This window comes from Passer domesticus, chromosome 30 (genome assembly GCF_036417665.1).
Source record: "Passer domesticus isolate bPasDom1 chromosome 30, bPasDom1.hap1, whole genome shotgun sequence".
Lineage (NCBI taxonomy): Eukaryota > Metazoa > Chordata > Aves > Passeriformes > Passeridae > Passer > Passer domesticus.
In genome coordinates, this window is record NC_087503.1 from 2,342,028 (window position 1) to 2,358,926 (window position 16,899).

General features: G+C 49.2%; 1 protein-coding gene and 1 long non-coding RNA gene across 2 annotated transcripts; both read right to left on the reverse strand.

The window, feature by feature from the left end:
- Window positions 1–8,684: 8,684 nt before the first annotated feature.
- Window positions 8,685–11,028, reverse strand: LOC135287673 (uncharacterized). The gene is made up of 3 exons (XR_010351234.1): window positions 10,920–11,028; window positions 10,669–10,760; window positions 8,685–9,541 (listed from the first exon to the last, which is right to left on the reverse strand). It is a non-coding gene; the product is annotated as an uncharacterized LOC135287673 (long non-coding RNA).
- Window positions 11,029–12,850: 1,822 nt separating this feature from the next.
- LOC135287563 (olfactory receptor 14J1-like) lies at window positions 12,851–13,438 on the reverse strand. Its single transcript, XM_064400854.1, has one exon. The coding sequence runs from the start codon at window positions 13,436–13,438 to the stop codon at window positions 12,851–12,853; it is 588 nt and encodes a 195-aa protein (XP_064256924.1).
- Between the last annotated feature and the right edge of the window lie 3,461 nt (window positions 13,439–16,899).

The window sequence follows — 16,899 nt, forward strand, 5'->3', positions numbered from 1 at the left end:
CCCATCTGGAGTGATGAACAATCTTGGTGGCAAAGCCCTCCCTAGAAGAAAGTGACTCTCTAATCTGGTGCTGAGAGACCACAGGGTAATATACGCTCTGAGGGAGGCATATAAATGCAATGTTTTAATTTCTGCTTTCCAGAGCAGGCTGGCACAGCTTCAGAAACATTGCCCAGTTCTCAGCCACGAGCATTGTAAGTAACCAGGCTCTGTTCTCATCTCTGCTGGGCAGTTGCTTACAAGAACATGGAATGCACATCAGTTTGGGTTATCAGTAAATTTTTCTCAGCAAACTTGATTGCAGGGAATTTTCACCAACAGCAAAAATGTTATTGTATGATGGACTCACTAAATTGTTAAGGTTTGAAAAGCACTTGAAGGTCATCAAGTCCTATTGTTAATCCAGCAATGCCAAGTGCACTAAACCATGTCATGACTACAATGGCTGTGATAAAAAGCAAAACATAACAAAAGTGAAGAAAAAACCTCTTAAGTCTTTGTGTACCAGACTGAAGTTTTTGTCTTCCTTTAAGCTCTGTGGTGCTTAACATCTTGTCCCACTTGGTACTCGTCAACCTACTGATAATGCTGAGGCTGACATAAATGCCAAGGGATACCAGCTGAATCGGATCATTCCTAGCTATGGTTTTGGTGCCTGGCAGGACAAGTAATGCTACAGCTACCTAAACTGTGTAGATCTACTGATTACATTTTCAAGTTCCTTTGTTGTAAAGCTTTCTTCAATTGCCCAAGTAGAGGTTTTCAAAAATGTGTTGGAGTTCTTTTATTTCAAAAGAAACACAAAGAAATATAGTATTTACCATGGACTTTTTAGGAACCTCACTTTATATGCTAATAATATTGTTTGTTGCAGAGTGGGATAAAGATAAAATTTCTATAAGCTTTGGGAGCTGTTTATGTTTGTCTGAATGGGTGTGAGTTGGAGGTTTGATAATTTGCAAGCATTTTTTCATTCTGGTACTTTGTATTTTGAGTAAGGCAATGTATTCCTCTGGCCTTCTCCCGTCTGCTCTCAGTGCCCAAACACAGGGTTCAGTTTTAGGTTTGAATGCTTCCATGTCAGTGGAATATGTAAGTAATCTTCCCCTCTGCTGCTTCCTAATTTTGTCTCCTGGTGGCCTTGCAGGGCTCTCCAGTCCCAGCACAGGAGGGTGGCAGCAGCACAGCCCAGCAGCTCGGAGTCAGGGAGCACCAGGGAGTGCCACAGCTCCTCAGTGTGTGACAGAGAGATCAGCTGCAGTGACAGTGAGGAGGACAACCTTCCAAGGGTGCTGGACCTGTCAGTGTGTGAGGTGAATTCAGGGACCATGGAGAGGCTGCTCCCACAGCCCCTTGCCCACTGCAGTGTCATGTCTTAGGAAGGAAGCAGATGTTGTACTTTGTTACCAAATTCTGCCAGATTTGCCCTGGAAATAGTGATTTGTAAGACCCCTCTCACTGCAATGAAGGCTTAGGTATTTGCCACTGACTGGTTTATGGTTTTTTATTCCTCACATATCCATCCATGGTGCTCAAGGAGCAAGTTTGTTGCCGGTTAGTTTAGAGTCATTTCTTCACAGGCCAAAGGCCAGACTTGATGACCTCTGGGCAAGAGTCCCTGGGCTCTGGTGAGCTGTGCTAGGACAGAAAGAGTCACAAAAGGCACCAGTCTTGAATCCTTCTTTTCTCTTTTGTTGGCAGCCTGAGCCATCAACTGCTAAAAAGTGGCGCCTTGACAACCTGGTGACCCAGAGAAAGCAAGGATTGATGCCAAGAGAGGGTCCCAGGGAAATTGCCCGTGGGAATGGACGTGAGGAGGGTGCAAAGCAGGAGCAGGGCATCAGCAGCACTTCCTGCCAGCACCACTCCAAGGCAAGGGAGCCTCCTCTCAAGAGCTGTGGCCAAGTGGCCGAGGACACTCACAAGACCTCTGGCCAAACCGCCAAGCATTTTCACAAGACCTCTGGCCAAGTGACTCAGGCTTCTCAGGAATCTCACGTTATGAGCACACACAGCTCTCTGAAGCCTCTTGTGCACACCAAGGAGGCCTTGCCCAGGAAGACAGTGGGTATCAAAAGGCCCAGCAAGCCCCTGGTGCATGACAAATGGAAAAAAGTCCTGAAACTGGAGAGTGAGCCTGGTCTTTTGCAGATCACAGACCAGTCTTGCAAGCACCAGCCTCGAGTCAAGAAAACAGAGGAGCTAAACTCCATCACTAAAAAAGCCCTGCAGCCGGCACTTCACAAGCCCTCTGAGGAGAGAAAGGACAAGGGCTCCCAGCAGGCCAAGGCCAAAGGCTTTTTGGATGCCAGGCTCCTGAGATATGCTCAGGAATGTGATGCCCTCATCCCCAGTAGCCACAGGCCTGGGGAATGGCACAGGGAGAAAGTGCCCTTGCCTCCTGGGGAGAAGAAGTTGTTCTTGCCTTCAAGGAAGGCAGACTTGAAGAGGAAAGCCATGAGGAGTCCTGAGGAGTCCCCTGGAAAGAAGAAGGTGAGAGGGGCCAGGGCAGGTGGGTTTGGACAATGAGCAAGGTGGTGCTTGAAAAACCCATGTGGAGTTTCCCCTTCATAGGTTGGCAGTGGAGCCATGATGCTTCTCTTCTCAAAGGAGTTCCAGTGTGTTATTTTTAATGTTTTCAGCCAGAATCTATCAAAGTGAGCTGTATTGGTCTGTACTTTAGGTGAACTTCTAAGACCTGAGTCAATTTTTTCCCTTTTTTTATTCTTCCTACTAGAAGGAAGACAAAGGGGACACTCCCAGGAAGAAAAAGGAATGAGACAAAACATTCCCAACCAAATACTTTCAGCTTTCAGCCAACAAAGGCTCCAATCAACTGAAGTGAGTATGCAGTGATGGGATGTAAGAAAGATGTGTAAATCTAAGTCTCTCTTCAGAAGGCTGGCATGAAGAACTGGATCTCCTGTCCAGACACTCCAGAGTTTGCTTCTAACATGGTGTGCCTTCTGCAACTTCAGCTGCTGCAGACTGGCCTTTGCATGCTGGAAGCTGCTGTTGGTTGAGGGTTTATGTAGAAATGATGAATGGGATGGGATTGTTGTTCCCATGTTGGAGCATGTCTTAAGTTTATTTTTTAGCATTAGTCTTATTCCATGGTTATGACAATGAGAAGAAGTTTACATTTTTGGTAGCAGATAAAGAACTTAATGTTACAACTTAGTTTAAAAGTTTTTTTGACTAATCACACAAAGGAAATCATCTAGACAGTAGTTCTATATAACTACTATATGTACATATCTTTTTGTTTCAAAAAAGTTTGCTTCTTTTGACTATAATACCTGTTGATAAGCTTTAAAAGACACTGCACAGAGCTCTAGTATTAAGCTTAGAACTTCTTAATATCTTGCTAGATATACTTCTCTGTAGCTTAGGGACAAGTGTTAATGTACAGAGCATTGTTTGATTTCTCTGAGTTTTCTACTTCTTCTGTAATTTTTCTGTTGATAAATCTTAGGGCCATTGCTTAGCTCTCATCGTAGCTTTGTTGTCTCTGAGGTTTGCTTTTTGTAGCTTTCCTAAAACTCTGTGATTTTAAGAATCCCCACCAAAGCACCCAGTGCAGAAAGCAGCTCTGAGGGTGTAGGTGGGTCAGGGTAGGGAGCCTTTCCCTTCTGACATTCTCTGAAAGCACAGAGGTGTCAGGGCTGTTGATTGTCTGGGAGAAGGGCTGTTCCAATGGCATTAGGAATGGAAGAGCTTTGATTCTGGAATTCCTCCCTTTCCCTCAGGGAAAATGAGCAGCTGTCTTAGTCATGTGCTGGCTTTTGGAGTGGCAAGGGTGGGAGGTAGTTTTGGGCAGAGAGGGCTCTGGAGCAGGTCGGGGATGGTGCTGTGCTCTGTGTCAAATGGTCCTTGGTACAGCATCAGCTGAGCCAAGGCAGAGCAGCTGGGGAGCACGTCTGCAGTGAGTGGGGACCAAAGCACAGGAAAAGTGGCTGCTGAAAGAGGTGAGAGGACTGTGCCATGCACAGCAGAGTCAGGCAAGAGGTGCAGCCTTACACCTGAGCATTCCCACTGCATTTAACTTCATTTCCTGCTCTTTTGATGTTGCATTCTATGAGCTGGGAATTTCTGCTTGGTGTGTTCTTGGAAACTTTGCAATGCTGACTGCAAATGGTGCAAATGAGCAGTGGTGAAACAAAGTTGAGAGCTACTTGGTGCTGCTTCTTGTTGCCGGAATTCCGTAGATCTCTTGATTTCAGATGATCAGAGATGTGCTAGGCCACTCTGTTACTGAATGTGAAAGTCTCTGCCAATTCAAACTGCCTCTTATTTGAAGCCTCTTGTCTCTGAATTTGTTGCATTGCTGAAACAACACCATGAATGGCAGGATGTAGCCAAGCTTTTAAGAAATGCCTACATTCCATGTACATCAGAGTCATGAATTTGCTTTTCTTGTCCAGAGCCTCAGAAGACTCATTCCAAACTGAGAGGGCAAATGTGTTGCTGCCACCACTGCCAGCCATGACTGCTGCACAACATGAACCAAAGTTCACCATGACCATGCAAAAGAGACCCAGAGCTGTGACTGACAACCTGGAGCTGCCTGCCGTGGATAACCCTGCCAGGAAGCAGGATGGATTCTTTGCCAAGCACAGGAAAGTGGAGGAAGACCCCGAGGAGCAAACCCAGGCCATCACCATTGGTATCCAGGAGGGCTGGTGGGAGTATTCCTGCAACCCAGGCGTGCTGTGTGATGCACTGCAGAAACATCCTCTCAGATAAGTCACCATTTCTGACTGTAGGCGACTGCAACTAAAAGGAGTGTGTGTATAAAAAGGAGTGTATTTATAAAAAGAAAAGGACTGCAATCTGGGCCTTAGGTTGTATATAAGTCAGAGGAAATTGCTGCATTTATGGGTTAAAAAATTAGAATTTACTTGCTTTTTATAAAAAATTTGGCAGTTTAATGATGGCTTGGGACATGGGGTCTATGATATTTGGGGGTGAGGGAGCATGTGTCTGTGTTCTGTCTTAGGCCAGACTGTGCACAGTGCATTAGCTGCCTTCTAACTGCTTGCTTTTTCCTGATCATTTTCCTGCTTCCAGCCCTCACTGCACTCCCAGCTATTGAGCAAGGAAATCTGCTGATGAATTTCTCTGTGCTTGGGAGAAGTTGAATGGTGCAAAGCACTGTGAGCTGCCAGGTGAGAAGCCAAGGTGGCATTTCAGTTACTGGAGGGATTGCTGGGAAAGAAGGCAAGAGGGGGAGAGCCCGGTGCATAGACTATGCCTGGGAGAAATGGACATTTTCTCTGGAAATTTAGGAAAGCCTGACTTTGCAATTGCTTTAGGCATCTCTCTCTGAGCAGCTTTCTCTCGGTGGTTTTTCAGGGATCTGCAGGGCATGAGAAGAATCCTTTTCCAGTGACTTCTGTGCCACATGAAGCCAAGACAAGAAGACCTGAAGTTAGGACAGTAAGTGTTTGTTTTACAGCCCTGCCTGTAGTTTCTGAAGACAGCAGCCAGGGCTGGCCCTGCAGCCACCCCGGCCTCTGCCTCCTCATGAGCACTTCTTTTGGGAGCAAAGAGAGAGGGAGGGATGGGGCAGAGCTGCCCTCTCAGGGAAGCACTTGCTGAGTCTCCTGGCTACAGCTGAACAGCACTTGAATTTTGACTCCTTGCTGGGCCTTGGATCAGTATGGACCAGAAGGAAATCCTAGAGCTGCTGATCCGTTTTTGATTGTACACTTGAATCATTACAAATGTTGCATTGTCCTGTGGTACAAGCAGTGGGGAATACTGAAAAGCTGTAACCTGCCATCCCGTGGTGCCTTTGCAGTGTCATTTTCCATAAAACACCAAGTTTTGTGGGCCCCTCTGGGCAAAGGGATGCATTGCCATGATCTGCTGGCAAACTTGCAAAAGAAAATAAACATGATGTGGCTAGCTGAGTGGCTGGCAGGCTGTAAAAATCCTCTGCAGAAAGAGGCAGCTGCTGAAAGTCAAAAAGTCTTGCAGGTCCTCTTGTAGTAAAATCACTCCAGTCATTGATTGTGTTCTGCCAGGTGTGCCTGTTGGATGAATGCAACCAAATGTTTTCTCTCTTGCTCCTTTTATTCCAGAGTTTGCTGCTGAACAAAGCCCAGTGAGGGGACCAAGAGCCAGCCTGACCTCACACAGAGAATGATTCAGAACGTTCAGTGACCAAGTGCCTTAACTGGGTCTCCAGGATGTAAATAGTTCCAAGTTCTCTAGTCTATCGAAACCTTACAAACACTTTTGTTTTTTATTTACTGTTCAATGCAAAACACCTGCTTTTTTTTGTTTGTTTGTTTGTTTTGTTTTGTTTTAAATACAGTTGTATGTTCTTTTGGTTACTTTTGAGGGTAATGCTTTTCTATCTTGCAAAAGAAGGGATGGGCTGTGGTATCAGCCATTAAGATAAAAATGTGGAGAGAAGGATGGTGTAATATTCACTATAAAATAACTGGTGGTTAATGCAATAAAATTAAAAAAACCCCACAGCATTATGTGTACTAAAACCAGTGGCCAAAAAGGCAGTGATCAGACTAAATGATAGAGATTCAAACAGGAAGGCAGCTGTCCCCAGAAATGTACATTCCAGGGGATTTCTCTCCTCTGACAGGAGGCATTTTGGTAAGCATCACCAGCAACCACAAACTAAGCGATAGAAATTCAAATAGCAGGGAGACACTGTCTCCAGAGACATATATTCCAATGTATATTCCAAGGGATTTTTCCTTTGACCAGATTCCAGCAGGAGGCATATTGATAAGCATCATCAGAAGTTTTCCCCAGAAAGCCTTTTACCTCACAGCAATCCGGGAATTATCCACCAGTTCCAGAAACCGTGATAATATGCTGAAGAAGAAACCCTTCCAGGGCACAAAGAACTGTATAAAAGGGACCCTCTGAGAAATGCTCTTTGGAAACCCATTGGGACTGTGGTGCAAAAGGGCCAAATCCTAAATCTCCCCAACTCTGATCACCCGGCTTAGAGTCAATTTTAGCTTCTTTTTTATTCCAAATTTATACTTTGATAACTTCATAAATTTAATTAATTATTGAATTGCAGTAGTCATTTATAAAAGTAGTATCCCAAAACAATTGTGATGACAGGAAAGAACATCTCCCTTTTCTACATCATTTCATGATGTAGGAACAGCTTAGCACCGTACTGAAATAAAGTTCCTCTTGGTTTTGTGGTTGCTCCAGCTGCCTGCCTGTGGCGACTTACACAGCCACATTTCCCAACAATCTTTTGGACACTGCCATGAACAAAGACAAGACTCCCAGGGAAGTTCCTCCCGAAGTGGAAGAAAAGCAATTCTTATCTCTGAGGTCTAAGCATGTGGGGCACCTGCCTGCATCTGTCAGCCCCAGGCTTTGCAGAGCCCGGGCTGCAGAAACCCTCGGGGTTCACAAGCACTGACAGTGATTCTGGCAGTCAGCGCCGCCCTCCAGTGGGGTTGTTTGAACTCCATTCTACAATGGCTTTCTTTTTTGGGCTTGATAAATGCATTTAGAGTGCATGGATGGGCATCTCACCCCATGACTCCATCTAAATTCCGGAAAATCATTCTAAAATCTTCACAAACCAGGACTTACATTTTTTTTAGGAATTACTTGGAAAACATAAGGGACTCTGTCAATATAGAAATATTGCTTCTAAATTTATAGACAGTTTTATGTCCCATGCAGTCATTTTGAAATGCTCTACAGAACTGGTGGATCAGCTCTAACAGCAATCTCTTCAGTGAACCTTCAGTGAGAGCAAAAGGATTTCATTCTTTCATATACTGAGCATTCAAACTATGATCTACCACAACTCACTCCACATAGAAAAACTGGAAGGTGAGGTTAGAAACAGAAGCATTTTGCCATAACTTTTGCAGATCTTTAAAACACCATTAGGAGAAATCAGAATGTTGTCAGACTATAATCCCAGCAGATTTCTGCAAGTCCTTAGAGTATAAAAAAGAATAAAGTTCTTACAAATCTAAACATCCTCCAGCACCCTCAAAACATGAGGAGGTGTTCATCTCTAACCATGGAATTCATGCCACAGTCTTCACATCATGGGGATATATACAATTATGTCAATCTCCCTCAGAAAGCACTGGAGTCCTTTCAGGCATAGTTGATTTTAATTGATTACGTCATCATCTTACTTCTATCATTCATCTAGAAATTCCTTTGAAGTTTCAATCCAGGATTGCAGTCAAAGACAGCATTACTACAACATTGAGTTAGTGTGCTCAAGAAGTTCCAAACAACAAGATACAGAAAGATTAACTTAGCCCCATTTTCTTGGTCTTTACTAGCAAGGGAAAGGCTTGGACAAGAGGAAATAGCCTCCAGTGGTGCTGGAAAGACCAGGACATTTCTCCAGGAAAGCCTTTCAGGTTTCTTCTCTGCCCATAGCCCTGTAACCTCACTGTGCCACAGGGAACATCCCAAGGAGACAGGGAAATGCACGGGATTTACGGAAAATGCAGACAGTGGGCATGCTCTGTGTCCCATACAATTCCCAAGGGACACGGGGCTGCAGTGACACGCTGTCACCATCCGCTCATACAAGCGGGGCTCGTGATGGTTCATTAACTGATCTCAGAGTGCACAAACAACACCGAGGGGATTTCAGCATTCATCAACACAAATGCACCTTTTATTGAGTGCAATAGAAGGATTAGAAAGGAGAGAGAGAGAGAGAGAGAGAGAGAGAGAGAGAGAGAGAGAGAGGAGGCAGAATATTGCTACCAACAGAGAGACAAAATCCTCATGGTCCGGCTAATACATCCCTTTTGTCATGTGAGGAAGAATCTCAGAACACCTGGTTAACTCAAGGTTCTAGTATAGTCCATTCCTAAGGAGGGAACAGGTCTTGAAATCACTGAGGGGGAACAGATCCAATAAAGAAGAAGTCCCTTGAAATCACTGAGGGGAAAAGAAGGTACAGCCAGTCTGTGTTCTCAGCAGTAGGTGAGAACCATTGTCTTCTTGGTCCAATGGCCACACCTGCAGGCAAACATCTCACTTTTGGTCAGGTCGGCTCCCCCACACACCTCCCCCGTGTTAGGGGTTTCAGTCTCAGTCCTTGTCAGGGGGGAGCTTCTCCATAGAGAGATTTCATGTCTCAGTCCTTGAGAGAGAGGCTTCTCCCATCTCAGTCTGTCTGTCACGGTGGTTGGAAAGCAGAGGATAGCTCTTCTGTGAGGGGAGGGACCACCAAAGGTTACCCCAGAAAAGTCCCACCAGGCCAAGAGGTGGGGAAATGCTCAAGCTATTGTCACCAAACAGGTGCCAGTGTACAGGGCATGTCACCTCCTTGGCAGGCTCTGCCAGAAGCAGGCATTGTAGACACAGCTGTGAACAATCGCTTGGCAGGGCAGAACTCTGCTCAGGGGCCTCAGGATTATTTGGCCTTCATCCACCACTGGCAGCCCACAATTCCCATCAGGGTCCTCAGGCTCCCCATGTCTGTCCTTGAGACGGTCATGAGGCAAAGGGAGGGAACTCCAGAGTGTCTCTCACACATGCTGTTATAAGTTTGGTCCTATTGGTTTTGGGGAAGGAATGGGAAGTTGTTTTTTGTGAGGAGAAAAGGTGTCCAGGACTTGGTGGGGACGGGAGGTGGATGAGGCGAGGAGTGATTGGGCCAGTGCACCAAGTAATCATTCAATGCCCTGAAGAAATGATTGGCCCAGAATGAACCTCACTAAAGACCTATCAGAGTGCCTAAATTGCCCCAATCAGTGCACGGATCCAAACCCCACCAATCCTGGACCAAAGGGAGTTATAAATGGGGGGGTTTTCGTTTGGGTGTGGTGCTTTCTGGTTCGTGGGCAGTGGGATTAGTTCACGTGGAAAAGAGCCCAATGTGTTCGCAGCACGTTGTTATTTTTTTTTGAGCTGTTGTGAGGGGGTCCAAGCTTATCTTGGACCCTCTGTTTCTTCCATCTTGTTTTTCAATAAATGAGAGCCTTTTTCATCTTTTTTCTCGAAAACTGGCCTCGTTCATTCATTACACTGTGTTGGAAATGGAGTACTGAGACATGTCTAAAAAGAGACACAGTCTCAAGAAAAAAGGGACATTTGATAAAATAACAGAGAATAATAACTATTTAGGGCTGTTTTAAAAGGAATGTGAATTATAGCTGAGTAATGAATTTGAACAGCACTTAATTGAAGAACAAGACACAATGCCTTTCTGCCTAATGCCTAAATCTAAACTGTGTTATTGAAAGAATTGTTATGAGTTGTAGTTCCTCTACAGGTTAAAGGACCAATTGAAGTCCTGAGGCCTCAGCACCAGGCCCTGTCTGAGGCCTGAACAACAGGCCCTGAGCCAAAGCTGACCTCTAAATAAATTTTCCCACCAAATGTTATATTTGTATCTACTCATTAATGAATCACTGTGGGCAATATGATCTCTGCATGTGTTCATTGGTGAAATGTGGATTTACCTTTCTGTATCTAAAAATCAGACAAGGCCCCATCCGGCCTTGATTGGGGCTGAATGGTCAAAGTCAGCTCCCTTGGTTCCTCCTGGGGCCCTGGCCAGGCTTTGGGAGGAACCCAAGAAGAGGATGAAACCAGATGTTGCCACACTGGAAGTGCTGTCAGTTTGTTCATTCAGCACTGTCAGAGCTGGGCCCTCTCACAGCGGGCTTGGAGCCTCACCTGTGGCTGGAGGCACCTGCAGGAATTCCCAGTGTCCAGGAGTGGCTCTGCAGCCCTTGGCTGGGACAGCTTCCCCCAGCTGCTCTGTGGATCTGGGGGATGGCACAGCCTGAGGGGAACTGGTGCTGGATCTTTCTTAATCACTGCAGGCAATCTGTGGTGGTCATGGTTGAGTGCATTGCTGAGCTGCTCCTTTTGTAACTATTTTCTAATTATTATGTGCTTTACTTTAGTAATTTTTGCAGATTTACCTTATATAAATTACACAATATCTTCAGTTGGTGTCTGTGGCTTTGGTGCTGACCCTACCCACTGGGAAAACTGACCCTGTGGGCTTCACAGAAGCAAGGGGCCCTTGTGACACTGCAGAGCCTTATGTGACCAGGGGACCATGGTGACCCTGTGGGGCTTAATGGAACCAAGGGGCCATTGTGACACTGGGCCCTCATGGAACCATGGAGACCATTCTGACATTGTGGGGACTCATGGGGACAAGGCTCCATTATTTTCCTCTCCCTGGCACTGCCCAGTTCAGCCTTTCCCTGCCCCTGCCCCAGCCCAGCAGAGCAGCAGAGTCAGGTCTAGCCCTGCAGCAGGAACTGCAGGCACTGGAGGTCAGGGACAGCCACTCTGGGTCTGGAATGCTCAGCAGATGCTCAGCTCGGGCAGCTCCTGCAGCCCCAGGGCCAGCTCCGCTGCCCAGCCCAGCAGCAGAGTTGGCCCCGGTGCTCCTCAGGCAGCTCCTGCTGGCCCAGGGACAGGGCAGCCTCTTGCCAGGGCTCCTCTGCACACCCACGGGCTCCTGCTCTGCTCCTGGCCCATGCCAGCTGCCCCCAGAGCCTTTGCCAGGGGAACACATCTGTGCTGGCCCCAGCAGCCATTGCTGCAGCCCCTGCCCTGCTGCCCAGAGCCCCGAGCTGGGGCTGCTGCTCTGCAGAGCACGGGGGCTGTGCTGCCCGGGGCCCTGGGCTGCCTCTGCTGGGCTCTGCTGCTCAGCCTGGCACACAGAGGCAGCTGATGGTGCTCCCTGCACTCACCCCCTCCCACACAGGCTCTGCGGGGCCATGCAGGGGGCTCAGAGGTGCCTGCCTTGTGCCAGGGCTGCCAGAGGGGCTTGGGGCTGCCCTGGATCCTCCTGGGGGAGTTCCCTGAGGCTCAGAGCAGGCAGTTCCCAAACTCCTTTCCCTGGGCCTGCTGTGTCCCTGGGCTGCAGAGCTCTCCTGGCTCACAGCAGACATTCAGTCCTTGATCTCGGGGTGACCCCAGCCTGGCCAGGCCTGTGCCCAGTGAGCTCCACTCCCTGCTGGTCCCTGGCACACACTGTCCCTGCAGGTCTCCTGTGTTCTCCTGGCAGCTCCCAAGGCCCTCCAGACAAACCTTCCCCTGCCATCAGCCCTGGCACAAGCTGCAGATCCCCAGGAAGGTTCAGCACAGACCATTCAGCATCTGATGGGCACTGGCCACCAACAAGCAAAACCTGACCCAGACCTGAGTCCCCTGAAGGTCCCAGTGAGACCCTGATCTCATCCCACTGAGCCCTGGGAGCACAAGGAACACGAGGAGCCTCTTGAGAGTCCTGAGAGTGCCTCTGGAGGGGAGCAAAGCCTTCCTGCCCTGCGCTCAGGAGATGCCCTTTGCTGGTGGAGCTGCTGTGCTGGAGCCCAGCTGTGTCCCAGCAGTGCCCATGGCCTGTCCCTGCCTGAGGCCACAGCACGGACACGCAGCAGGACAGTGACCAAGCTGCCAGAGCACTCCGGCCTGGCACCCACAGCAGGGCTGGGAAGGGGAGTGTGGAGCTGGGAGGAGCAGATGTGGAAAGAGGCAGGGCCATTGTCCCTGGCTGTGCTGCTGTGCTGGGAGCCCCTTCCCTCCACCTCTGCACACAGGCACTGCCCCTGCAGAGCCAGAGAAGGGCTGAGGAAATGCCTTGAACACACAGGTCAGGACAGCCACTTATTTTTATTCAAATACAGAGGGAACAAGCCACCTAAAAGCCTTTGTGTTACAAAAGAGAAGTGGAAGTTCATGTAGAAATGCTCAGAGTAGTACTAGAGTATATTATAAAAAACATTTTAACACCGGGATAATAATAAGAAAAGGTCCCAGTGACAAAATGGACAAAGAGGAAAAAAAGGCCTAGATTGTAAAGAGTTACATTCACAAGGTTCTGGAGCAGAAAAGTTTAACATTTTTGAAAAGATACATTCATCATTTTCCTCAGGGTACCCTTGAGCTCCTGGTTCCTCAGGCTGTAGATGAGGGGGTTCAGGGCTGGAGGCACCATCGAGTACAGAACTGACAGGGCCAGATCCAGGGATGGGGAGGAGATGGAGGGGGGCTTCAGGTAGGTGAATGAGGCAGTGCTGATAAACAGAGAGACCACAGCCAGGTGAGGGAGGCAGGTGGAAAAGGCTTTGTGCTGTCCCTGCTCAGAGGGGATCCTCAGCACGGCCCTGAAGATCTGCACATAGGAGAAAACAATGAACACAAAACAACCAAATACCAAACAGAGGGAGAACACAAGAAGCCCAAGTTCCCTGAGGAAGGATTTGGAGCAGGAGAGCTTGAGGATGTATGGGATTTCACAGAAGAACTGGCCCAGGGCATTGCCATGGCACAGGGGCAGGGAAAATGTATTGGCTGTGTGCAGCAGAGCAGTGAGAAAGGCACTGGCCCAGGCAGCTGCTGCCATGTGGGCACAAGCTCTGCTGCCCAGGAGGGTCCCGTAGTGCAGGGGTTTGCAGATGGACACGTAGCGGTCGTAGCACATGATGGTCAGGAGGAAATACTCTGCTTAGAAGAAGAACATAAAGAAAAAGAGCTGAGTAGCACACCCTGTGTAGGAGATGGTCGTGGTGTCCCAGAGGGAATTGTGCATGGCTTTGGGGACAGTGGTGCAGATGGAGCCCAGGTCACTGAGGGCCAGGTTGAGCAGGAAGAAGAACATGGGCGTGTGCAGGTGGTGGCCGCAGGCTACGGTGCTGATGATGAGGCCGTTGCCCAGGAGGGCAGCCAGGGAGATGCCCAGCAAGAGGCAGAAGTGCAGGAGCTGCAGCTGCCGCGTGTCTGCCAATGCCAGCAGGAGGAAGTGGCTGATGGAGCTGCTGTTGGACATTTGCTGGGGCTGCACATGGGGACCTGTTCATGGAGAAAGGACAGTGACAAGTCAGGAGAGGCTGCTTGGAGCCAAACCTGGGCCATTCCCTGTAGCCTCTTCTGCTGTGACTCATCCACCCTTGTTCCTGCTCTGGGAAAACCTTCACCCAGGTTCCTGCCTGAGCTCCAGTTGTGCTGGCAGAGTGTGCCAGGAGCAATCAGGGCTGTGCATGGGGGCTCTCAAGGAGCCATCCCTGCCCCACTGCCCTGGGTTTGTGGCCATGGGGCAGATGGACAAGGCTGGATCTTCAGGATTTGTCAGGAAAATCTCTCCTAATGCAGAAAGGCTTGGTTGCATCTGCACTCCCACTTCTAAAGGAAATAGATGCCAGGAGTTGCTATAAGGAATTGTTTTCCAACCCACACATCATTCCAGGATCTCTGAGGTCAGAAATCCCCAGCATTTCTGCTGCACTTTGAGTTGGCCACTGAGAGATGGGAGAGGCTGAGGGAAGGTGAGGGGCTGGATGGGCTTGTTCCCAACTGCCCTGGCTTTGCACCTTTGGCTGCAATCAGAGCACAGTCACACTCCCAGGTCAGCCTGGGATAAACCAGACGCTGCCCAGAGCAGAGGGATCCCTGAGTGTCTCACCCTCTCTCAAGGTCTCTGGACAAGGTGTCAGTACTCCCTTTTGCCAAGGACACTCACAGCTCCCTTGGCACACCCAGCAGCATTTCCTCAGCTGTGGCAGCTCTGCCCTTTTCCGTGGGACATTCAGGGAACTGCCAGAGGCTCTGGCACAGATTTGTACCCAGGAGAGGAGCTCAGAGCTTGGAAGGGCACAGCAAGGAGATCCCTGGCTGTGCCCATGATGGGATCTCAGGAAGGGGGCTCAGCTCATTCCCATTTCCCATGGACTGCTTTGCCCACAGCCCCACAGGTCCCAGGGAAGCTTGGACACCCCATTCCCATGGACAGCCCTGCCTGGCAGGAATACCAAGGGCAGTGCCTGACTCAGCTGCTGCAAATGCCAGAGCCTCCCTGAGAGCAGCAGATAACAGTGACAATATCAGGGCAGGGCAGAAACAAGAGAAGATGCTGTGTTACTGTGTCTGAGAGGGCAGGGCAGAGACAGCCGGGCACTCAGGACAGTGTTCCCGTGCCCAGCTGTGCCCGGCACCTCCCACACACCAACAGTGCCTTCCTGCCCCAGCACTGCTCTGTTCAGCCCCCTCTCCTTGCCTGAGCATCTCCCTGGGCCTGGACATTCCCTCCTGAGAGGAGCCTTGTCCCTGCCAGCGCTCACAGAGCCCATCCCACCCTGTGTGCCCTGGCCCCGGCCCTACAGAAACCTGCCTGTGTGCAGGGCCCTGGCTGGGGCAGGCTCTGTGTGCAGGTGGGCAAGGGCAGCTCAGGAGAGCCCTGCTGGGCCCTGCAGAGGTGATGCTGCTGCTGTCCAGGGCTGAGGGCCCTTTGGGAGGCTCCCAGCAGAAAGACTGACCATCCAAAGGTACAGTTCTGGAGTCTCTGTAAATGTTCAAACATTCCTTTGGTGATCCTGTGTGTCCCTTTCAACTCAGAATGTTTTGTGATTCTGGGATTACAATTCCTGCTCTGCCTCTCATTCCTCTGTTGGTCTATAATCAAAAGAGGAAAAATCCCCTTGCAACAGTGTTGGAACATTAAAATAAAAACCAGACCTTTATTGGAAGCTTCCAGGTGTCCCAGTGGGGATGGGGCACACCCAGCCCCTGATTTCAACAATTTATTGAGGTTGAATAATCCGGATATTTAACCGGAACATCCAGTAGGAGACTCAGTTGCCCTGGTTACACACCTCTGGCTCAACCCATTGGAGTAGGTCTAGAGGATTCTTTGCCCCACTCTTTGTTATGACTACTCACATGCTGGTAAAAATCCAAAGCGTTCTCCTTGTAGGTCCTCTTCCTGATAATAAGACTATACAGTATTTCAGGACTGTATTTAGACAGTCAGATTATTGTTCTAAAATCTAAAAGAAAGGTTGGGTAATGTACTAGAGTTAATTAAGGAGTATGAATATAGAGGTATATAGTAGTAGTTTAATAGAGATAATAAAGAGTTTAATAGATTTAAATAAGGATTATAGTTTTATAAAAGTATAACAGTAATTTACAGAGCTACGAATATATGAAGAAATGTATAAAACGCAAAAATCTTTTTGTCATCACCCCAAATTTCCCATCCCTTTTCCAAGCAGGAAATTGAAAACACTCTCAGGAAAGCTCCTGATCTTTCCAGCAATGGCAGGCTTACCTTTTTTGGGAAGTGTCCTCTGGAGCTGGGCCCAGGCTGGTGTGGAGCTGGGAGCAGCCCTGCCCCACCCAGCCCCTCTCAGCAGCAGCACCTGCCCTGCTCAGGGTGGCTCCTTCCCCCCACAGCTTCTCCCCAGTGCTGGGAGCAGCTCCCCGGGCTGGCTGAGAGCTGTCCCTGGCAGGCAGCAGAGTCCCTGCCCCAGCACAGCGCCCTGGGCTGCAGGAGCCTGCTCTGCAGGACAGCCCTGGGCACCCCTGGCTGCACCCGTGGCTGCTCAGCCCTGCAGCAGAGCCTGGCAACAGGAGCTGCCTGGGGCTGTGCCTCGGCTGGGGCAGCAGGGAAAGCCAGCCCTGCCCTGGGGCCAGATCCCTGCCCTGGAGCAGCTCTGAGAGTGCTCCTGAAAGCTCCTAAAAGCAGTGGGATGTGCCAGCTCCAGGAGATCCCTGCAGGAACTGCAGCTTCTCTTCCACAGCCAGGGAATGACTATTTGAAACCTGGGATGATTTCTGCTCTAGTGAGCCCTGAGTGAGCTCTGCTCTGTACTCCCAGCCCAGGCTGAGTTTAACCCGTCTGTGCCTCTGGGCAGTGCCGGGGCTGGCTGCAAGCAGTGCCCCAGCCCTGCTGGGCTGGCAGAAGAGCTGCTCATCAAGGGAAATGTGCTTTTGAAGCTCTTTCTGGTTACCAGGAGCTGCCTCTGTGCCAGGAGCCCAGCCCAGCTCAGCAACACAGACACAGCACCAGGACATTAATGACCCTCTGGGGCTTTGTGCTCAGGCCCTGAACATCAGTCCCTGAGAGGCAGCTGAAGAAACCTCTCCAGAACTCCAAGTCAGAATCCA